We start from the raw sequence: 25303 nt of genomic DNA on the forward strand, positions 1-25303 counted from the left end.
AAGTTTTAAGGTTAGAAAGTTTAGATCAGCTACACTTACTTATACAGACAGTCCCCGGGTTACATACAAGATCGGTTCTGTAGGTTTGGTCTTAAGTTGAATTTGTATGTAAGTCGGAACTGTAGCCACAGACAAAAATTTTTTTGGTCTCTGTGACAATTGGATTTTAAAAATGTTGGGTTGTCATCAGAACGAGGAGTAACAATAAATCTTCATTGCAGACACCTGTGATAACTGTTATAGCTGTTTATTGTATCCTAAAGATAAAGTACAGTAATTACCAACATCCAGAGGTCCATTTGTAACTAGGGGTCGTCTGTAAGTTGGGTGTTCTTAAGTAGGGGACCTCCTGTAGTAGCTTGAAAAAGAAGCAATGTTTAGCCTGAAAACATGTAGCTAAGGAATAACCATCAAATGTTTTATCATTTTTAAGAAAAGTATGAGAACTCATTCTTAACAAAAACCATATTATCAGCAAGTTCAATTTAAGAAGACGCCCAGGCAGCTCAGCACGAGGATCGCACGCACAGATCTCCACTTTTATGCCCTACAATTGGTTAGAAAACATAACACCTCGTTCCCCATTTCACCAGTAAAAAAATCAAAACAAAAGGATCTGTCATCAGTTTTGTCTTTTCTGGACCCGTTGACATCTATTATTGCCTTTCGGAATTTGCAAGGATGAAAAAAATTCAGACAGGTTTTAAAAAATTTTTCACGGACAACAGAAAAAAACTGAAATGTAAAAAAACACACACACAAAAGGATGATTTATTAAATGAAACCTACCATTTGATTTGATCCTTGAGAATGCTGCAGCTACACTGATGCAGGATCATATCTTGGTTATTCCCTGTGCCGAGTGGTTTTGCTGATAAAACAATTATAACATTCAGGACCTTGGGAAAGCTGGGACAGCGTGTCTGCCAAGATAAACACATTACACACGGGAGCTTGGATTTACAAAGCATGACTACTCAACCTGAGCTGGATCACTCATACACATCAGGTGGGGGATGGTGCAGCAATGATTATTCTGTCTGGCAGGGAGAAGAGTGATTGCATCATCACCTGTTACAAAGAAAAACTCTCCTGCTACAAGAAGCGCAGAAGCAAGCATTGAAGCAGCCATAGAAGAGGCAGAGCTTCATTATCATAATGTTATATCTGTTTTATCAGCAAAACCACTCAGCTCAGGGATTCACCAAGATATGATCCTGCATCACTGTAGCTATAGCAGTCTCAGGGTATATTTGCTTCATAATGCATCAAATCAAATGTTAGGTTTCCTTTAAGTTATCCATGAAAATCATGGGAATCAACAAGTGTGAAAGAGCCCTTCATACCTTGAGCGCAGAGATTGGGATTGGGAAACTGACGTCTGCTTGTAACATTGCATCAACTTTCTAAACACTGTTATAACAATGTTTAATGGGTGAGGGGCGGGGCCTTCTGCCCTACATTATAATACACAATGGTGGAAGATATGGGAAAAATTGTGCACTTACTGTTTACAATCTATAGAACCTATTTCTCATCATTCTCTCTGGATACAGAATCTTCCTATGAGCATCGAAGAAGCCTCAGACTATTTAGATGAGAAATATCTTTCCTTGGAGACGCCCTACTCCATAGCCCTCACCTCCTACGCGTTGGCTAAGGCCGGCAAACTGCACGACACCAAGAAACTCATGGGTGCAGCCACAGGTGGGAATCAAGAAAATAAGTATAGAGATTGAAATAGATCCAACTTATGTCTTTAACCCCTTTGTGACATTCAAATCATTTTAGGGCTTTAGGACCAAGCCGGATTTTTTAAATGTGTCATTCTAACATTATAACATAAGGGTCTGCACACAGCATTTCCGTCGGGTTTACCGACTATTTCCGATTTGTGCCGCATTTAACAGGGGTTTTGGATTTTGGCGCAATCTCGCCGACTTTCATGTGACACAAATGGGGGGGGCGTGGCCTTCGGACAACCCGAATGATTCGGACTGAGCGCGGGATTTAAAATTCAAATTGTGTTGCAAGACAAGCACTCACATACATCAGGAAGAAGAAGGTGAACTCCGGCGGACCTGAGCGACACATGCAGGATATCGGGCGCACGATCTTATTGAATCGCGCCAGACTTCATCCTTGTCGGACAAGGCACCTCGGGGATCGCGACAGGACTCGGTAAGTAAATGTGCCCCAACATATCCAGGGGATTTTGAGATTGGTTACTCATCACACATTGAACTTCAAAATTAATAGAAACATTTTAATGATATCTTTTGATAACTTTTGAAATTTGGCAAAAATTTCTAAAAAGTATTCATTTTTAAAGTTTTATTTTTTTTTCTTTTTAGGCCGATAGTCATAGCACCCAAATAACTTTTACAACTAACATTTCACAAATGTCTTCTTTACACTGGCTTGGGCTTTTATGCATCCTCTCTCTTTTCTAGGTTGTTAGAAGGTTCTGGGTGCAATTTTTCTTATTTTTCTCATGTTCATTGGGTCTCAATTTTTTTTCATGTTCACTGTCCAGGATCTGGGAAGATTTTATTCTACGGGATTTTATTCTATTGTACGGGTTGTTACAGACGTGGTGATACCCAATATATAGTGTTTTTGGTGATATTCACTTTTATGTTGTATTTGATTTTTATAAGGGATGGGGCATCAAGGGACTTTTATTCTTTTTTTAGCAATTTTTTAATTTAAACTTTTTTTTTTTTACTTTTTTTGGCTGTTTTATTACACTGTTTGATATATGTGCCTTTTGGTCTTTAATGAATGTAATATCTTTTAGAACAAAAGTAAAAAAAATTCTACAAAAGTTGTAATTAATTCCAAGCTAATTTATTTACCTGGTAAACGGAGGCCGTAGATATATGCCAAAATTTGGAACTTTTTGCAACAGTTTTTTTTATAACAACTTTCATATCTGGATTTAGGTGATAACTCAGGGAAACTAGACAATGATGAACTTCAACGGAAGACTGTTTTAGGTGCAAAAATGTTGCAAATGAGCACATGTGCCGTGAAAAGTCTTAAAAATTTATGAAAAAAGCAAACATAAAAATTTGCTAGGTTCCAAGTTGTACTTAAGTTGAATTTGTATGTAAATCAGAACCAGAATATATTTTATATTTGTAACTTCAACCAAAAAAAATGTTGTCCCTGTGACAATTGGATTTTCAAAATTTTGGGCTGTTAGGAGAACAAGGATTATCAGTAAAGCTTCATTACAGACACCCTACAGCACCCTACTGTAAATCATCTTGAGAGTTTTACCAGAGCTTACGATGGGCAGAGAGGTCCGTTTGTAACTAGGGGTTGTCTGTAAGTAAGGGACAACCTGTAGGCTACTAATTTTGCTATTAGACTTCATTTATTGTAGATGTGAGGGATATTAATATTATTATTCTTATAATTATTATTGCATTTATTGGGTTTTCTTTGTCTACATTTTTATTCCAGATAACAAACACTGGGGTGATCCAGGTTCCCGGATGTTATCTCTGGAGGCCACCTCTTACGCTCTTCTTACACTTTTGAAGATGAAAGACTTTGAAAAAGCTGGAGCCCTGGTGACATGGATCACTGAGCAGAGATACTACGGCGAAGTTTGGGGATCAACGCAGGTTTGTCATCCAATTCAATGGAAAATACTGTATGTTGACTTCAGTTTAGGTTTTTCAAAGCTATTGGCCAAAGGAGATTGACAATATTTTGTGGCTCCCGTTTCTTTCTACTAGAATACAGTGAAGTACGAGTGTTGAGACTGCTCTAGGGCCACTGTACCTGGAGCCTATCAGAGAAAGTGATATTGTGGACTTGTGAGTAGAGCCGAGCAGATCTATTCAGGTTCACCAAGTTAAGTTGACCCTCGAACAAAAGTTCTGTTCTAGTATCCGAACACCTGCTGTCTGTGCTGGCATCATTCGCACGTGTTAATCCTTTAAATGCGTCAAGTAAAGCCACTTGCCAGTGACATGTAACGTTATGGGTCCACTCAACTTTATTTAGCACCTTTAATTGTTGCTGGCACCAATTGTGGGTGATAACCATTTAAATACTATTAGCATTTACATTGTTGACACCCATGATCTGCGCAGGCACTGATTGCAAGAGTTACTGGTGGGGGTGAACTCCAACAACGAACACTAACTTCTGATTGAAGTTTGAGTAGAGGTTCTGAACGCGCAATGTTAGGCACGGAACCGAGCATTGTGGTTAGGGTCCACTCATCCCTACTTATGAATACATTTGAAAATCTGAAAACACATTGTAAGCTTGGTAATCCTCTGAAGATAGGCTACTCCTCCCGTTAAAGAGGTCTTTGTCTGAAAGAGACTCTACCCAAAAAGCCTTTCGATTTCTAAGATATCAGTGACACTTTCCGCATATGGTGCTAATTTTGTCCAGAGAAATATTGCTGGTACTAACAGCTCTGACATTGACGAGCCGGAGCGGGTTGGAAGATGTCATATTTGTACCAAATAAACAAGATATGACAGAACCTTGTGAAAATCTCCTGTATTAGAAATATTGCCGTTTTGAAAAATAATAACTTGTTTTATATTTTACCTATTTTTTGTCATTCTGTGTTTTTTTGGAAAAATATACCCATTTTAGAATAAAAAAAACTTCTACTGATAATGAGATCATTGTCCAACAGTATGTAATTTGGTTGGAGTATTGGCCACATCTATAACCCCTGTATTCTAGTCTACTATGATGCAGTTTGAAGCCCTTGCTCAGTATCACATAGACGTGCCGACATACAAAGACTTGGACATGGATGTCTCCTTCACTCTTCCTGGGAGATCCCAGTCTGTAACGCATCGTCTGGACCTGGGTAACGCCTTGCTGGCCCGATCAGAGGAGGTAAAGATCCAGGGATGTGATGGGTTCAGTAGCTATAAAATCCTCACTAAGGGTAGGGAAAAAATTCTCTACATTCTCATTACTTTATTTTACTTTTTTATTGCAGACATCTGTGGTTGGAGACTTTATAGTCACCGCAAAAGGAAAAGGTCAAGGCACATTAAAGGTAACATAAGAATGTTTTTCCCCATGTTTTAATATTGATGACCTATCTGTAGATTAGATTATCAAAATATGATTTGTGGGGCTTTAAAGGGATTTTCCTAAAATCCTGGGTACCCATGGTACTGCTCTGGCCAATCAGTGGCTACCTTGGACCGTAGGACGTGATTCTAGAATCAAAATGAAGAAAGTACTCTGGTCTAAGGAGGCTCCTTATTGACCAAATCAGGTCCCGTGATATGTGCCACTTATAGCCAAGCTGAAAAATGGAAGACTGGGTTGATGGTGGAACCAGGAACTGGAGCAGAATTTGTACAATTTTCTTTATATTTGACATCCCTGACCTTATATACAAAGAGTTTTCAAGGATTTCTAGTAAACCACTTTGAACTCAAATGAGGATATTTATCTTTATTTTTGTAGTTTTTTCTATCTTTTTTTGAGCCTTTTTCTGTTTTTTTTCACTGCAACGTTTGCTGTTGTTTCTCAAGGACACATTTGTCTGCACCTTGTCTCTTATGTAACTTTATTTTCACTTATGTATTACTTTTTTATACTTACTTTTGTGACATTTTAGGCACAAATGCCCATGGCAGGTGCAGAGGAAGGATTTTTTTGGACCCTGTTTTAATATGTAAATTACAATTAGTTGACATGCTTAAAGGCTGCATTCACATGTGGCATTTACTTAGCGATTTTAAACACTGCGTTTTTCATTTTACCATGCGTTTGGATGGTTAGAAAGAGTTTTTCTTCACTGCTAAAAGTGTAAGCATCAGTGAAAATGTTAACACAGGTGCTTACTCTTCCAACAATGAAGAAAAACACTTTATAATCAGCCAAACGCATGGTAAAATGAAAAATGCATGCGTTCCAGTGATGTTTTAGAAAACGCATCCCAAACGGCAAGTGTGACCAAGCCTTAATGTGTCGTCACCTCCCTTGGGTGTGACTAGGGTGCTTAATTCACCAATCCAATCCACAATTTCCAGTAGTGTCCACTCCTGTACATAACCCACCCTCCTCCAAGTTCATTCCAGACACTTCCATCAAAAAGGCACAATCACAAGAAAAAAGACTTGAGATGTAAAAAAAGACCTGCCAAAAGTCTCAATTAAACACAAAAAAAACCCTAAGATACATGTCCTCACTAAGTATAAGTATCCTCACCCATCAGCTGATCTGAGCTGAACTGTATCACTCTGCTAAAAACCAAGCTTCTTTTTAGTGATGATCTAACAATCACCAATTAAGTAGTTCTTGTGCTCCTCCATCCTATCTAAGTGAATGGGGTCGAGCTGCAATTTCCGCGCATGCGCAATAGTCTCAGCACTATAGCCGGCTACACGTTGCTGAGATTGCAGAATTACAGAGAGCCAGGTGACATCACCGGCACTGAGATGACGCACACTAGAGCAACTCAGGCTTATTTGCTTGATTTTAAAAGCTTTTTTAAAAAAAAACAAAAAAAAAACGAGGGCACAAGGACCAAAGAGTAAAGTAGATCCTTCCAGACGGGGCACACACCTGCATGTCATTGTGCTTGGTTTACAATCCTGGTGCTAGATTTCCTTTAACAAGCTTTTGTTCACTTTACCACCAGGTCTTATCTGTTTATTATGCCCTGGAAACAGAGAAGGAAAAGAAATGCACCAATTTTGACCTGTCTGTGACCATAAAGGACGAACCTTATGGTAAGATACTCGCCTCATCTGATTCTTGGTTATTTTGTGATCTTAAATTTATTATAGACATAATGATGTAAAGATGAAAAAAAGAAATGTATCAGTAAAAGCCCACATCTGTTTTGAGGACAATAGATGGTTTGGATACTTGCATATTGTTATGAGAAAGGCCAACCAGAACACAACACAAGAAAAGGCCAACCAGAACACAACACAAGACAAGAAAAGTCTTTTTTATCACAAAATCTATTAACCAGAGTAACAAAAATAGAAGAGTAAAACAAGACTTTGCACCTAGAAAGGGAAGCTTGAGTAGGATACATTATATTAAATTTTTTCTCTCCCTGAGGGCTCATGCACAAGAAAGTATTTACGTACCATGCTGTGGCTGCAAAAAAGATAGAGGGGGTCATTTACTAAGGACCCGATTCGCGTTTTCCGGACGTGTTACCCGAATATTTCCGATTTGAGCTGATTTTCCCTGTATTGCCCCAGGGTTTTGGCGCATGCGATCGGATTGTGGCGCATCGGCGCCGGCATGCATGCGACGGAAATCGGGGGGCGCGCTTACCTTCACCAGGTATAGGATGGTGCATTCCGGCGGACCTCGGGGAACTTCAGTGCAGCAGCGACATCTGGTGGACGTCGGAGGAACTGCCTTTGTGAATGGCCGGAAGACCCGAATCCACCGCAGAGAATGCGCCGCTGGATCGCGAATGGACCGGGAAAGTAAATCTGCCCCAGAGTGTGCTCTATCTTTCGCCTTAAGAACGGCTGTGCACTACTATTCTCTATAGAGAGGGGCGAGAAGAGCTTGCTTCTCCTCCTCTCCATCAGGCCCGACGTGTGCCCGCACGGCCATGGCTAGGTGGGTGCACGTACAAGTGCATGGGCCCTTAAGCCGACTTCCTGTTTAAATGTTGCAATAAAATTATTTTTTTTTTTACAATTTCTCAAACAGCAAAGAAACCTGATGGAGCCAAGTCCACTGTGTCCATGACTATTTGTACAAGGTATGTGCTATAATGTGTTATATTCTATATTATGAGAGGCTACATCTCACATACCGATAATTAGCAATGATACTTATTTATGTGAGACACAAAAAGTCATCGCTCCCCAATGTACAAGGATCTGCTTTTGGCTCTTGGTAAGGATTTGCAAGGAGTTTTCCCTTTTGGTTGAGGGGTCGGTAAATATGACCTGAGAATTTACAAACTAAAGACTGATCACATGTTACTACACAGAGTGTCTAGGAGTCGTACCGCACACCTATGAATACGCTTTCAGGTGCTCTGGATAGGGTCCCAATCCCCTTAGCAAGTATGGAATCCAGTCACACTGATTGGAGTATAAGTTTATTTTGCAAACAAAAACAGTGGTGTGACGTTTCGGTCAATCTCTGACCTTCATCGGACACTGCAATAAAGTAAATAACAGACATATGACTATGTGGATACAAATTATGTCAAAGAATTGAGATTTAGAAGACATGAATATATACATACCGTATATACTCGAGTATAAGCCGACCCGAGTATAAGCCGAAACCCCTAATTTTACCATCAAAAACTGGGAAAACCTATTGACTCAAGTATAAGCCGAGGGTGGGAAATGCATTGGTCACAGACCCCCCCAGTATGTATACAGCCTGCCAGCCCCCAGTAGCATAAATCTTGCTCCAGGTAGTATACAGCTTGCCCCCAGTAGTATACAGCCTGCCCCCAGTAGTATACAGCCTGCCCCCAGTAGTATACAGCCTGCCCCCAGTAGTATACAGCCAGTCCGAGTAATATACAGCACTGCCCCCAGTAGTATACAGCACTGCCCCCGTAGTATACAGCACTGCCCCCAGTAGTATACAGCACTGCCCCAGTAGTATACAGCACTGCCCCCAGTAGTATACAGCACTGCCCCCAGTAGTATACAGCCTGCCCCCAGTAGTATACAGCACTGCCCCCAGTAGTATACAGCACTGCCCCCAGTAGTATACAGCCTGCCCCCAGTAGTATACAGCACTGCCCCCAGTAGTATACAGCACTGCCCCCAGTACAGCTTGCCTACAGTAATATACAGCCAGCCCAGCATTAAAAGAAAATAATAAACTTATATACTCACCCTCCGGTGGCCCCGATGCGCAGCGCTGCTCCCCCGATGTCCGCGCGGGTCCTCTTCTGGCTTCGGCGCCCGTCTTCTTTCTTCTCTAACTTCGTGCTGGGCGCTGCCATTGTTCTCCCCCGGACGGCGCCTAGTATGACAGAAGACGGGCGCGGAAGCCAGAAGAGGACCCGCGCGGACATTGGGGGAGCAGCGCTGCACGTCGGGGCCACCGGAGGGTGAGTATATAAGTTTATTATTTTTTAAATATTTTTTATGACTGTATGACTCGTGTATAAGCCGAAGGGACGTTTTTCAGCACATTTTTGTGCTGAAAAACTCGGCTTATACACGAGTATATACGGTATATACAATTAGTACATTTTAACAGGTAAGTCCATCAACCAGAAAAAGCCTACTCCGGGCATTAAAATAGTATGTTATCTCTAAATATTCAGTTATCCACTGGGTATATGGGATCAGATGTAGAGATCATTGTTGCAAAAACAGTCCAGAGGTGACTAAGGACTAGCCAACCTGTATGCAGAGAGGCTGAGAGTGGAGTAGACCTGTATAAGAGAATGATATACCGTGCTTACCAGTCTGCAATGTGACAAGGCGTACATGGCCGCTGTGCAGGCGCTGGCGCTTAGGGAAATGGCGGAGAACCGCTCTGTGTAGGAGAAGCACTGGTCTGGTGAGTACTGGGGAGGTTTAAATAGGGAATGCGACTCATCTTAAAAACAACCAATCAGTGTGACTGGATTCCATACTTTACTATACAGAGTTGCTGGGTTACAAAAAGAAAGAAGAATGAAGTCTGTTGATCATCGTGAAAATGTCCTCTGTGTCAGACAACACAACTCAATAGAAGGGATATCAGTTAGTGGTCCTACCCATCACACAGCAGAATTTGTGGGTTACCTATTCATTCTAATCTTCAATTCCAGCACTAAACTCACTTTTCCCCTTGTTTTCCGATTTTCAAACTTCATAGTTAACTTCACAAAATCCACCGAGGTGATATCACTCGAAATGCGTCACTTTTACATGTGCATTTTGCCATCTAGATGGATTGCTTTTTAAACATAATTTTTTTACATGTTTGAATAAAGAAGATGGATTTTATATGAAATTGTAGCCTCACATTCTCCAAGCCATTGCCAGAGCCACTCCTGTTTTTTTTGTCTGCAAACGAGAAGCATACCCTGCCAACAATCAGGCACATATGGAGGAGCTGCAGCACGATAACACCATACTGAAAAAAGCATACAAAAAGTTTGTCCTGGCTCCCACCAACTAACAGCCAGATCATTCTCCTGAAGCTACCAACCACTTTCCAACACTCACTTAAGCAGACAGCTCTGGATGGATCTAATCCTCACTGTTAAAACCTCAATCCCCCACCGATGATTGGAAACGTCCTCCTCCTTCCTTCACTAGATAAATAAAGCCTCTGAAATCTGCCACCTCTGAGTAGTTTCCTTTCTGCATTTACATAAACATCAAAAGTTCCTAAAGATCTCGTCTCCTTGTACTCCCCCAAGGCAACCTTCATCTAATTCAGTATAATGCAATAATCTTTTCTCTACTGGATGCAGCTCCTTCTAATCTCTGGAAGACCACCCAGTCTGAAAGGGGTTTTTCCACCAAGCAAGTAAATAAACAATTTCGGGTGTATTGGGCGGCTTTGGGAAAGGAGGGGTGGAGGGGATGAAGAAAGAGAAAGATGGGGGTAAAATATTCTCCAATGGGGTCCCAAGTACCTCCGTCTTGATGGAGCTAACGGCGGTGCATGGCAGTTCTGCTCCATTCCTCTCCATGGAGCTAATGGAGAATGCAGAGTGCCGGTGATGGAGCAGAACGGTCATGCACGGCCATCTGTTCCATTAATCTCCAGGAGCGACGAGGGGTCCAACGGAGGTACTTGGGACCCCATCGGAGAATATCTTACCCCCATCTTTCTCTTTCTTCATCCCCTCCTTGCCCAAAGCCGCCCTATATACCCTCTTTCCCTAGCCACATATACACTCCTTCCCTATAGAACTTTGACCTTTCCTGCAGTCAAAGTCTACATCTACATTTTTTGTGTCTATTTGCCAGGTTAGAATGTTTGCTAATATGTTTTACTACTGTGTATTTCTCAGCACTGTTGTTGTACTTATATGAGAAATTGCTTAATTAATTGTTATATAATTATATAAAAACACAATAAAAAGATATTTAAAAACATAACATTGCAATCCTTCACTCATCATGAAGAACATGGAGGGATTTGATGTAGACATAGTTCTCATATAACAAACTGTCTTTCAGATTTCTTAAGACCTATGATGCCACCATGTCCATCCTAGATATTTCTATGATGACCGGTTTTGAACCAGATAAAGAGAGTCTTGAAAAGGTAAGTTCCAAATAGATAGAGATTAGCAAATAGAAATTGCAGAAATCAAAATGTGTTAAAAGTTTCAAGTATAATGTTGCTGACAGGACAAATACAACCAAGGAAAAAAGTAGGAAAGACAGAGATGGTGAGCCCTAACAGTAAACCTTCCCAGTTGTCCCTATCTACTTGCCAATCCTACCTAGTTAGTGATAGTTGGTGATAACTGGGCGAAGTGAAACATAAATACAAAAACGGAACTAAACAAAACACAGGAGGACTACTCAAAAGTCAAGCAGTAGGTAAAGATGTGAGCAAGATCAGAAAAAAATCAATACATAATACACTACACATCAGTAGAGAAAATTTATAGCAAGAACAAGGAAGAGGGCAAAAAACTTCTTATGGGATATCAGGGTCCTGATCAACACATGATTGGACACGCCCCCCCAACATTAAACCCAAACAGACCAGCAAGTTAGGAATGTGAACAGAGAAAGGATAGGTCCAGCACAACTAACTGAAGCAACCGTAGTCCAGTATAAAATTATCAGGAGACAAGTGGGTGTGGTAGAAAAAAAATTGAGACAGTCAGGAGTGAAATATGGAAGCATTCAGACTAGTGCGAGATAGAATTCAAAATAAGGGGGGGACGTTTAGACCGTTAAGATTTGTTCTTGAGCTGAATGTTCTCTTAATGCTCAGGTAACCCACGAGATTGTTCGAGGCACTAATCAGGGGTGGAACCTTTTAAAGGGAACCCGTCACCACCCTTTTGACCAAATTTGGTTATGACAGGTTCCCAAAGAGCCCTTATACCAGAAGGACACTGTTGTTACAGCTACGAAAAAAAAAATCAATTCTCCAAAATGGAAAAAATGCACTTTGATTCCCTAACCTGGTATTCAGGCAGGGAATTTAGTGAGTTGAACTGGGCGAGTCATCTACAGGGGGTGTCAAGCCACTCTTTCTCATCGACTCAGTATAACCCCTCCCTCCCCTACATCATCTCGCTTGCTAGCTGGAGAGCCTAATGCGCAAGCGCCACAATTTGGCCGGATGCTGTAGGGAGCGGTCCACATAGAGGACATGTCTAGTTTGACTGGATACCAGGTAGAGAATCAAAGTACATTTTGTCCATTTTGGAGAATTGATATTTTTAGCTGAAACAACACTGCCTTTCTGGTAAAAGGGCTCTATGGAAACAGAGGATAGTGGTGAAGCCCAACCGGGCAGAGATGTTGCAATAAGTTTGAATTTTAACAAATTATTTTAAAAGTGCACCACAAAGGTCGCTCAAAATTGTGGCTGCTAATTCACAGCTAAGAAATATACAAAGAGGACGGACATAACCCGTAGCTTTTTCTCATACCAGCAGTGTAGGCATCCGGAGAAGGTAGGGTGACTTCTGGGTTATTATTCAACTTAAAATGGCATGAAAAAACTTTTGTTGTACTGAAGCTGTTTCTCACCAGAGGCCACTGTCCGTTTCCCGATAGTCATTGATTATCCTCGCTGAATTTCGAGGTTTCCCCATAGTCATTGATGATCCTCGCTGAATTTTGAGGTTTTCCCATAGTCATTGATGATACTTGCTGAATTTTGAGGTTTCCCGATAGTCATTGATGATCCTCGCTGAATTTCGAGGTTTCCCCATAGTCATTGATGATCCTCGCTGAATTGAGAGGTTTCCCCATAGTCATTGATGATCATTGCTGAATTTTGAGGTTTCCTTATAGTCATTGATGATCCTCGCTGAATTTCGAGGTTTCCCTATAGTCATTGATGATCCTCGCTGAATTTTGAGGTTTCCCCATAGTCATTGATGATCCTTGCTGAATTTCGAGGTTTCCCGATAGTCATAGATGATCCTCGCTGAATTTCGAGGTTTCCCCATAGTCATTGATGATCCTCGCTGAATTGAGAGGATTCCCCATAGTCATTGATGATCCTCGCTGAATTTCGAGGTTTCCCCATAGTCATTGATGATCCTTGCTGAATTTCGAGGTTTCCCTATAGTCATTGATGATCCTCGCTGAATTTCGAGGTTTCCCCATAGTCATTGATGATCCTCGCTGAATTTCAAGGTTTCCTTATAGTCATTGATGATCCTCGCTGAATTTCGAGGTTTCCCTATAGTCATTGATGATCCTCGCTGAATTTCAAGGTTTCCCCATAGTCATTGATGATCCTCGCTGAATTTCGAGGCTTCCTTATAGTCATTGATGATCCTTGCTGAATTTCGAGGTTTCCTTATAGTCATTGATGATCCTCGCTGAATTTCGAGGTTTCCCTATAGTCATTGATGATCCTCACTGAATTTTGAGGTTTCCCCATAGTCATTGATGATCCTTGCTGAATTTCGAGGTTTCCTTATAGTCATTGATGATCCTTGCTGAATTTCAATTTTTCCCAAAGTCATTAATGACCCTCACTTTTTTGACAATAGTTTTTAAGGACTGAAAAGAGTTGTGTGTATTCTAAGACAACCTCAGGGTCACCATACAAGACTTTCTAGGACAGCCGGGACAATTATCATTCAAATTGAATCAAATCCAATTGTAAATTCAATCAAGTCAGTCTTAAAATTAATTTTTTGAAATTTCAAAAAAAGGAGAAAAAATCTCTAAAATGAGCCCAGTGCACATAGACGTCTCCCAATTTACATTGACATCAAATGATGGGATTTAAAAATATTTAAGAAGTGAAAATTTCCTTTACAGCTGAAGAAAGGAGTGGACCGATACATCTCCAGCTTTGAGATCAACAAAGAAGCATTTGATAAGGGGACATTGATTCTGTACTTGGACCGGGTAAGAATATTTCCATGTGGTGGGGGGTCGGGGGAGTCTTGTTTACGACAATTTCTCTGGTAGAATCAACTTCTATTCTGACCTCTGATTTAGGAGACTTGTCCTTTTAGGCTGAGGATAGTTGATTATTTGTGATGTAATACAGTTATCCAGGCAGCTCATCTGATGTCCCTTAGTTTCTTAACTATTCTTTTATAATATTATATTTTTTTGTGGCATAAATAACTAATTTAGTACATTATTGGTTAAAGAAGACCTATCACTAGAATTTTACCCATCATACCAGTAATAACTGCTGGTAAAGGGTTAGAAGTCCCCCCCCCCCCCCCATCACATAAAATTATCTGCCATTGAGGCTCTGTACCTTAATTAGACTAGACATGAGTCACTTTCTGGAGAGAAGAGTCACATTTGCTCCAGGCTGCCAGTGAACAGCGCTTCCCTCTTTTGATTGACAGCTCAGTTTTTTCTCAAACCTCAGACAGGAAGTCCTCTCCCTGTTCACTTCCTGTCCTTACCAAAATGCTGTCCCTGTGGATTTAGCAGTGAGCTCTTTGTGGGCCACTGCAGATCATGTCACCATTTCACACACCCCATGAAGGGTGGGGCCAAGCTGTGATAGGTGGGAGCCACATAAAGTGGAGGGAGCCATCATAGACAAAGGCAGAACAAGTTTTGAGAATGATTTTACTGGTGGTCTTCTGTAGCATATCCACAGAAAATTCTGCAGTACTGTCTATATAGTAGAACTTATAACCGAGGTCCACACCAAAGCTCAACCCTCCCAAGCCATGTTGATGCCTATCCATTATCTCTACAGCACTGTATGTGTGGATAAGTTGGAAGGTACTGATTTGAGAAATTTGAGCTCCACCTCTTGGGCCAGGGGTCTCCTAATCCTTCTCACAGACAAGAAAACACATTGATTGCATTCTGTTTGTGGTCAATCCTCATCCTCTGTTACATAAAGATGTTTTGAGTTGCTTTGTTCGTTTATATTTCCTCATAGATTTCCCATGCGGAGGAGGACTGTGTGAAATTCTACCTTCATCAGGTCTTTGAAGTTGGACTTATCCAGCCTGGATCGGTCACAGTGTATGACTATTACACACCAAGTAGGATCCAACTCACAAAATCTCATTTAACTACTTATAATTAATTAAGACTGGACCCAAACATTTTTTATTTGTACCGAACATTCCAGAGTCGGGTCCCAAAGCCCATTCTTAGGCCAGAAGTTTAGATTTCGGCTCAGCCCATCATTGTTATTAACCAAAATCTGTGCGGGCATCAATTGCAAGTGTAAACTCTTCAAAGGCAGTTTGTACTTAGAGTACTAACTGCGGGCAGCTTGTACATAGAGTACTAACTGCGGGCAGCTTGTACATAGAGTACTGACTGCAGGCAGCTTGTACCTAGAGTACTAACTGCGGGCAGCTTGTACCTAGAGTACTAACTGCAGGCAGCTTGTACATAGAGTACTGACTGCAGGCAGCTTGTACATAGACTACTGACTGCAGGCAGCTTGTACATAGAGTACTGACTGCAGGCAGCTTGTACATAGAGTACTGACTGTGGGCAGCTTGCACATAGAGTACTGACTGTGGGCAGCTTGCACATAGAGTACTGACTGCTGCAGCTTGTACGTAGAGTACTGACTGCGGGCAGCTTGTACGTAGAGTACTGACTGCGGGCTGCTTGTACCTAGAGTACTGACTGCAGGCAGTCAGTACATAGATTACTGACTGCGGGCAGCTTGTACATAGACTACTGACTGCGGGCAGCTTGTACCTAGAGTACCGACTGCGGGCAGCTTGTACCTAGAGTACTGACTGCGGGCAGCTTGTACCTAGAGTACTGACTGTGGGCAGCTTGTATCTAGAGTACTGACTGCTGGCAGCTTGTACCTAGAGTACTGACTGCGGGCAGCTTGTACCTAGAGTACTGACTGTGGGCAGCTTGTACCTAGAGTACTGACTGCGGGCAGCTTGTACCTAGAGTACTGACTGCGGGCAGCTTGTACATAGAGTACTGACTGCGGGCAGCTTGTAGACAGAGTACTAACTGCGGGCAACATGTAATAGAAAAGTCATTGTGTAATGTTACATATGTGGCCGGTCTCACTTTCCTGGCTCAGAGATGATATAATGAATGGGGGGGTTTGGCTTTGTTTAAAATCAGAGGTTTTTGTGACCCCATAAGAATATCAGTCGCCCTCTACAATGATTTCTGGAAATAGAATTTTAACTCAATTTGAAGTAATTTTATTTACCCAATAGACAACCGTTGTACTAAGTTCTACCACGTGTCGGAAGACAGCAAACTCCTGGGGAAGATCTGTACCGGAGAAGTCTGTCGCTGTGCAGAAGGTGAAGGGACACAATCATTTACAGGGATTTCGGAGGAGCCATAAATGTTTTTCTCCAAATTATTTTTTTACGTTTTCATATTTTAACATTTTTTATTGTCCCTATTTCTTTAAGCAAATTGCTTTATGCAGCAAAAACTGAAAAATCTGAATGCCCTTGTTCGGATACAAAGAGCCTGTAACTCCAGTGTGGACTATGGTGAGACCCTCATAATTTTATTATCAAATTGTTAGATTTAAAAAAAAAAATTCATCAATCTGATATAGTAAACTTCATTTAATATTTTTTATTTTTTCACCATTTTATGTATATCATATGAAAATTGGTCATTGTAATTATACCCCTCAAGCAAGGGCTTATTTACCCAAAATGCAGCCAATGAAATTGCTTGGGGCCACAGACATCATAGTTAGTGATGAGTGGATCGGTGGTCAGGTCTATGCTGAATATTGTGGGTTCAGGTCCCTGAACTTCAGCCACAAGTTTGGGCTTAGTCTTCAGGCTGACCCCGCACATTGATCACCAATTGCAGATGTTAACTCTTTAAATGCTGCTGGCAAAGCTGTTGGTGGCAGTTAAATGTAGTAGGTGCCACCATTTTCGCTAAGATTGTCACTCCCCGTGATGTCATTGGGGAGTCATGACTCTTGATGGAATTCTGGGACACAATCCACTGGCATTTATAAAATTGTGATCAGTGCCAGCGAACATGCCGCCATTTTCCTGAGGATCGGCACTCTCTGTGATGTCATCATCTTTGCCAGTGGCATTTAAAGGGTAACTTCCATGATTGGTGCCTGCACCAATTGATGTTTTGAACAGAGGGGATGAGACTTCGGGATCGCTACCTGAACCATAACAGAACCTTCAGGTTTGGATCCAGCTGAACTCAGCCAAACCAGAACCTTAACAGAAACGCTCATCGCCACTCAGATACCACAAGAAGCCAAATTAAAAGCTACGTCAGAAAAAGGCTTATCCTACCATCCATGTAGTAGGGGGGTCTCTAGACATGTTTCATACATCTCTACCCTCAGGTTCTAGAGCTCACGTACAACCACTACTTCTTCTCACTACAACGACACCATCGCTTCCATTCAGAAATTATTTTTATATATATTATTTTAAATATAATTTTTAGCAATTAAAAATATAAGACAGATGGAACGATTTATAACAAGACTACACCAGGCGTCATCTGAAACCCCAGAGACACATAGCTCTGCATGGGAGCTGTAAACACAAAATGGAAGTAGATTATTTACCAAATTTATGGAAATGTTTATTGATATTTTATTTTTCGGGAGGTTAAAACATGCAAAAATGAATTCATAACTATTGGTAAAATTTGTTTCCAGTCTTTAAGACGACACTGACCGACATTCAGAAGGGAAATAACTACAACATCTACGTCATGAAAATGATCGAAGTCATTAAAATCGGTAAGTTACACGTTGTATGTTTTAGGCCACGTTACAAAAACATTCATTTATCATCCAACTAAATGGAGTTTCCGGTAGTGTAACAGTTACTTTGATATATCATGGGGCACATTAACTTACCTGTCCGACGAAGTTCCCTGAAAGTGCATTGTCTGACGATAATGCACTCTGCCGCGATTCACTAAGATTGTGCGCCCCATATCCTGCATGTGTCGCTTCCCTGCTCAGGTCCGACATGGTTCACCTTCTTCTTCCCAGTGCATGTAAGTGCATTGTCTTTCACAATTTGAAAGTTAAATCCCGCGCTCAGTCCGAATCAGTCGGATCGTCCAACAGCCCACCCCCCAACTTGTGTTGCATGGAAGCAGCGCAGCTGTGCCAAAACCCGATTGCCTGCGACACACTCCCAGCTCAGACTCCTGTTAAATACCTGTCAACGACTTGTAATTCTCGAAAACGTTGGTAAGTCAGAAAGTGCGCACGCAGACCCTTACTAAATAAGCCCCATTATGTCTAGTCCTGGGACTGTGGAAATCATTTTTTGATGACATGAGTCGTGGAGGTAAGGGCAGAACTCTGGCTCTGATAAAACAAAGAGTCTCTGGATGCCGAAGATCAACTGTAAACCCCACATACCCTTCCATTGATGCTGGAAGATCTCCATGTGGTAATAGAACACACAATCGGGCTCATTTACTAAGGGTCAGCAATTGCACTTTTGTTGGACTCTTCTTCTTTTTCGGTATTAGCGTGGTTTGACAGTTATTTAATAGCTGTCTGCACTGGGATTGTGTCGTGCTCGATCGGATTTTGGAGCTGACGCGCTGCTTTCATGAGACAGAAATCGGGGTCGGGCCGTCGGATGGTCCGACTGATTCGGATTGACCGGAGGATTAAACTGTTAAATTGTGTCGCAAGACAATGCACTTACATGCACCTGGAAGAAGAAGGTGAACTCCGATGGACCTGTGCGGGGAAGCGACACATGCAGGATATCGGGCCCCAATATGTAATGCCAATGGGCAGTTTTCATTGGTTACGGCTTTTTTTTTTTAATAGTTAAAAATCTAGAATTGTTTGAAAATATTTATATTGTAGAAACTGATAAATACATGTTATTATATTTATATTTCCAGTCTATGCTCCTTCATTCTCATTATATCTGCAGGTACAGATGAAGTGTCTGTTGATGATGAACGTAATTTTATTGCTCACATCAAATGTAAAGATGCCTTAAACCTGGTGATCGGCCGAGACTATGTGATCTGGGGAGTGTACAAGGATGTGTGGAACACCGGCTCTGGGTAAGTGGTTGTAGAGATAAGAATATTATGACGGCACATGAGAAAAATCTCAGAATCAGTATCTCAGGTAGTCACATCCCATAGTCATGTAACATTATATTTTTTTAACTTTTTTCATTATTCAAGTCTTGACATCACAATCATCACTTGTGACTTTCTATTTCTCATTGTATTGGACTAAATCATCACATATCTAGTAGAATATAAGAATAACCTGGGCAGGAATGGCAAAAAAAGATAGTGGGGCAGATTTACTTACCCGGTCCGTTTGCAATCCAGCAGCGCGTTCTCTGCGGTGGATTCGGGTCCGGCCGGGATTCATCAAGGTAGTTCCCCTGCCGTCCACCAGGTGGCGCTGCTGCGCTGAAAAGCATCTGAACGCTCTGGAGTTCACCAAGCCGGACCAAGTGAAGGTAATTGCGTCCCAAGCGACACTTTTATTGTTTTAAATGCGGCGGTTTTTCCGAATCCGTCGAGTTTTCGCTCGGCCACGCCCCCGATTTCTGTCGCGTGCATGCCGGCGCCGATGCGCCGCAATCCGATCGCGTGCGCCAAAATCCCGGGGCAATACAGGGAAAATCGTCGCAAATCGGAAATATATACGGGTAACACGTCGGGAAAATGCGAATCGGGCCCTTAGTAAATTACCCCCAGTGTATTTACCCTGCCCTGGCAGATTTCTTTGCCTGAAGCTGATGCCATAACTTCTTGCCACCGGTGGTCTCCTTGACCAGGGCACATAAGAGGTAATGACAAAGATACGTGGGAGGAAGAAATATCATAACATGCTCATATGGAGCCAGAGCAGGACACAGTAATTACACCTTCTTCTTTGGCACCACTGGCCTGGATCCATTGGTTGGTTGTCCTGAATTCCTGAAACCCCCTGTAATGCCACCCCTGAGATATTATCTGTGTCCTTCTGATAATTCACCTGTTTGATTCCCTTACAGATATTCCTACATAATCACCAGTGACACTTGGATTGAGATGTGGCCGTCACAACGGGAATGTCAGGATGATGAATATTATCAACTCTGTGAAGATTTCGCCTCATTTACAGAAGAGTTGGCGTTTCGGGGCTGTGCCAACTAATTTTTTTTTTTTACCCATCAATCCATCTTTATTTTCACATTCTCTTTGTATCTGCTTTGTATTACTTTATAAAGAAATAGTCTTTGTGTCCAATTGTTGCAGATTGTTTTTTTCATGGGTTTTCAGGTCACATTTGAAGGTTTGGAAGTGGGGGACACTCTGACACATTTTGGTAGAGAATTCCAGAGTATGGGGGATGCACGGGAGAAGTCCTGGAGATGTTGTGAGAAGAGTGGATGATAATAGAGTGGAGTTGAAGGTCCTGTGAGAATTGGAGATTACATGTGGGACGGTATACTCCAATACATTTCCATGTTGTGACAAGTGAAGATGATTGGTGACCTACCAAACATATGTAGCCATCCATATCTTGTATCTCATCATGTTCCACTTTGATACCACAAAAAAAAAAAAACTCAATGGAAAAGATTATAATTGGTTGTAACTGTAGTCAATAACAATCTATAGGTGGGGGTCCGAGTCAGGGGGTTGCCACCACTATACAGTTGCTAAAAATACCATTGATGCCATAAAGTGACCATATAGTGGTCAGATACTATACATGAAACATACAGACACTTCTGACTATTCATGAACGTAAGACACTGATTGGACGACCCATAAAATACAGCTTTGTTATTATTTTCCCTGAAATGTATGTAACTGCAGTCTATAAGATTCGGGCAGCTCCGTGTAAGCTTATTAACCTGAGCTGTAGCTACACCCCCAGATACAGGGGTGCACTAAGCTCTTCTGCTGCCTGGGGCAAAAAAGTGGACTGATGCCCCTCTTTCCCATGCATAAAGCTATGGTCTTGAAGGCCTCATACACATACTGCATTTAAATTGTGTTGAGAAATGAAATTCAGGAACATCAGGGGGAGTAACTTATGATACTTGTGTTTGGGAATGACTAACACGTATTCCTGGCTCCCAAATGCCCAAAAGGTCTCATTGCATCTGCGTTCTAGAGTATCTCCTTCTCGATGTGCTTGATATTGATTTGCAACGTAAATGCAAGATGAGAACGTGACCTCCGGGATTAATGGTTAATTACTATCTCCCACCAATCAGGAGAACCAGGGTTTATATCTCTAGAGGCGGAGGGGCCGATTGTGCATGCGTCCTGCTGCTCCGTTCATTCTATATGAGAGTGCAGGAGATGACTTAGCGTGGTCCCCGGCTATTTCCACCAATCCAATGACCATTGAATGGAGCAAGAGAATCGGAAATGTCACGAGAAAGGGTTTATCGCTCTGGGCCTCAGTATGAATCAATTGCAGGCACAAATCTGTCACTTTCACTTGGCAAGTAACCTTACAAGAAAAAAACAGACTCTCCGAAGTTCCAAACTTACTAAACATTTAACTTCCCAGCAGGGTGTTTGGATCAGATTTGTAAAATCCTATGTACACAGTGTAAAACACGTGGCTCTTGTTGCCGATTGCAGGCTATCTAGCTTGGGTGTATACATTCATCTCTATGGACAAGACAGGTGGATATTTACTCTATTTTGTGCATACTTTATCAAGATGACATGAATATAAAAGCAATGAATAAAACATACATGCCACAAAACAGAGACATAGATCTAAAAATCCATGATGGATGTGTTACAGTATGCGCCTGCTCCATGCTAATAATGAGATGTGAATGTAGCCTTAATGTTGCTGTGCACTCCAAGCAGTCATCAGCAGCTGACGTATGACCAAGCAGCTCCCTGATGTGCCGCCCTCTCAGCAATAATACAAAGTGCCGCCTGAGGCAAACCTCTCAACTGACTGTATAAATAAAATAAATGATTTATGTAAAAATTCTCAAACTCTATATCTCAGTCCTGATTCAAACCTTCTAGACAAATCAAATTAACAGATTATAGTTCAGTCAGTGAGACAGCACAGTGATGTTTCCCACAACAAAAAGTGTAACTGAATCAGCAGTGTTCCTCACTGAGAGGCCTCACATGTTGATGAGGACACTGCAAAGTGTTTATCTGTATGACAGGGGTAACTGCAAATGGATTTTTAATGCTATATTACAAGTTATCTTTTCAGTGATTACACTTTTTGCTGTGGGAGACATCCCTATCCTGTCTCAATGATAGAAATACAATCAGTCTAAATTGATCTTCTATTAGGTATGGTTCTCTTTGTTTGAAGTGTTTAATAAGAATACTGTCAGTATCAGCGGTATTGGATCCTTTGTACCACCGCGGACGATGACCTAAGCCGACACCTGGGAGTCTAAAGGGCTCACAGTTTTCACCAGAGCCACCGCAAAGTGGATTGGACTTGCTACGGCGTGGTTCCACCAGGTCGCTCCACAGGCAGGACTTTGTCCCAGATGGTCCCAAATTATTGGCGTGCTGACCCTTTAAATCTCCGGAAGCCTAGGAGGCAGGGACAAGTGCGTGGATGGGAGCATGGGTGCACCTGCAACCTGGGACGTGGGTCTCAGGAGCACCCGGGACAGTAACTCCCCCTCCCGCCTCCCCCTCTTCTTGGACTGGAGGAATTTCTGCAGAAGGCCATGGTCCAAGATGTTATCCTCGGACTCCTAGGATCTCTTCTCTGGCCTTAACACCTTCCAGTTGACAAGGAAGAACCGCTTGAAGGAAGAACATCGGTGAAATGAGCCTCAGGAGCAGGAGGAGGCAATTGTTGAGAGAAGCGGTTTAGAATGACTAGCTTCAAGAGAGAGACATGGAAGGAGTTCGGGATGCGCATGGAGGGAGGATAGCGAAGCTTATACGCCACAGGATTGATGCGCTTCAGTACTTCAAATGGACCCAGGAATCGAGGACCAAGTTTATAGCTGGGAATCTTCGGACGGACGTACCTAGAAGCCATACTTTACCTGGGGAAAAGACTGGATAAGGCCTGGGCTTCTTGTGCACCTGGGTTTTGGTGCAGGCGGATGCCCGGAGTAAAGACTGACATGTTTCCTCCCAGATGGATCTGAGATCTCGGAACAATTCTTCCGTGGCAGGATCATCAGAGCTCCCAGCAAGAGGGAGAGGTGGATGAGGATGTTGTACATACACAATGAAAAATGGAGCGCAGCCGGCAGATTCGGGGTCCAGAGAGTTGTAGGAGAATTCATCCCATGTAAGAAGAGTGGAGCAGCAAATCTCAGCAGCAAAATGGCCGAGATAGCAGCCCAGGGTCTGATTAACCCACTCAACTTGTCCATTGGACTGTGGATGGTACACAGATGAGAAGTCCAGCTTCACTTGTAGTTGACTGCACAGGGTTTTATTGCCGTGGAGGTACCGGCCGGGGGAGCGGACTGGGCAGCACAAGAGAAAATAAAGGGTTATCAGCAAGGCTTGGATACCTTGACAGCTGCTGTTCACTTATGGAGAGAATCTCAAACCCTACAGAACCTCTAGAGGTGTAATCAAGGGGTTCAACATTGGGGGCAAAAGAACACCAAGTAGTGCCAAGTGTCCCAATATTACCACCATACAGTCATAATATAGAGGTCGATATACCCATGTATATTAAATAACTTTAGTACTACTGTTTATTGCCCATATATACAGGATATGAGTAGTAGTACTGCATTGTGCTAATATTTACAGGATAGGAGTAGTAGTACTGTGCTGTGCCCATATATAACGGATAGGAGTAGTAGTACTGTGCTGTGCCCATATATACAGGATAGGAGTAGTAGTACTGTACTGTGTCCATATATACAGGATAGGAGTAGTAGTACTGTGCTGTGCCCATATATACAGAAAAAGGAGTAGTAGTACTGTGCTGAACTCCTATATACAGGATAGGAGTAGTAGTACTGTGCTGTGCCCATATATAACGGATAGGAGTAGTAGTACTGTGCCCATATATACAGGATAGGAGTAGTAGTACTGTACTGTGCCCATATATACAGGATAGGAGTAGTAGTACTGTACTGTGCCCATATATACAGAAAAAGGAGTAGTAGTACTGTGCTGAACTCCTATATACAGGATAGGAGTAGTAGTACTGTGCTGAACTCCTCTATACAGGATAGGAGTAGTAGTACTGTGCTGTGCCCATATATACAGGATAGGAGTAGTAGTTCTGTGCTGTGCCCATATGTACAGGATAGGAGTAGTAATACTATGCTGTACCATATAAACAGAATAGGAGTAGTAGTGCTGTGCTGTGTCCATTAAAACAAGATAGGAGTAGTAGTACTGTGCTGAACTCCTATATACAGGATAGGAGTAGTAGTACTGTGCTGAACTCCTATATACAGGATAGGAGTAGTAGTACTGTGCTGTGCCCATATATACAGGATAGGAGTAGTAGTTCTGTGCTGTGCCCATATGTACAGGATAGGAGTAGTAATACTATGCTGTACCATATAAACAGAATAGGAGTAGTAGTGCTGTGCTGTGTCCATTAAAACAAGATAGGAGTAGTAGTTCAGTGATGTATCCAAATATACAGAATAGGAGCAATAGTACTGTGCTGTGTCCATGTAAACAAGATAGGAGTAGTAGTACTGCGTTGTACCCATATACACATGATAGGAGTATTAGTACTGTGCTGTGCCTATATATACAGGACAGGTGTGTTAGTACTGTGTTGTGTCCATATATACAGGATAGGAGTCGTAGTGCTGTGCCCATATATACAGGATAGGAGTATTAGTACTGTGCTGTGCCCATATATATAGAGGATAGGAGTAGTAGTACTGTGCTGTGTCCATATATACAGGATTGGAGTAGTGGTACTGTGTTGTGACCATATATACAGGATAGGAGTAGTAGTACTGTGCTGTGTCCATATATACAGGATTGGAGTAGTGGTACTGTGTTGTGACCATATATACAGGATAGGGGTAGTAGTTCTGTGCTGTGCCCATTTATACAGGATAGGAGTAGTAGTACTGTGTTGTGACCATATATACAGGATAGGAGTAGTAGCACTGTGCTGTTCCCATATATACAGGATAGGAGTAGTAGTACTGTGCTGTGCCCATATATACAGGATAGGAGTAGTAGTACTGTGCTGTGCCCATATATACAGGATAGGAGTAGTAGTACTGTGCTGTGCCCATATATACAGGATAGGAGTAGTAGTA

General features: G+C 42.0%; 1 protein-coding gene across 1 annotated transcript in view; it reads left to right on the forward strand.

Moving 5' to 3' along the window:
• The window catches only part of LOC140128563 (complement C3-like), a 63792-nt gene extending 43561 nt beyond the window's left edge, over positions 1-20231 (forward strand). Inside the window, exons 29-42 of the mRNA XM_072150261.1 lie at positions 1557-1707; positions 3472-3635; positions 4723-4881; positions 4988-5047; positions 6647-6737; positions 7690-7741; positions 11142-11229; positions 13932-14021; positions 15031-15136; positions 16301-16390; positions 16505-16588; positions 17749-17832; positions 19001-19136; positions 20090-20231. Of these exons, the coding sequence (XP_072006362.1) occupies positions 1557-1707; positions 3472-3635; positions 4723-4881; positions 4988-5047; positions 6647-6737; positions 7690-7741; positions 11142-11229; positions 13932-14021; positions 15031-15136; positions 16301-16390; positions 16505-16588; positions 17749-17832; positions 19001-19136; positions 20090-20231 (1497 nt within the window). The remainder of the gene's footprint in view (positions 1-1556; positions 1708-3471; positions 3636-4722; positions 4882-4987; positions 5048-6646; positions 6738-7689; positions 7742-11141; positions 11230-13931; positions 14022-15030; positions 15137-16300; positions 16391-16504; positions 16589-17748; positions 17833-19000; positions 19137-20089) is intronic.
• Positions 20232-25303: the final 5072 nt, after the last annotated feature.

Source organism: Engystomops pustulosus, chromosome 4 (genome assembly GCF_040894005.1).
Source record: "Engystomops pustulosus chromosome 4, aEngPut4.maternal, whole genome shotgun sequence".
In the NCBI taxonomy this organism is placed as follows: Eukaryota; Metazoa; Chordata; class Amphibia; order Anura; family Leptodactylidae; genus Engystomops; species Engystomops pustulosus.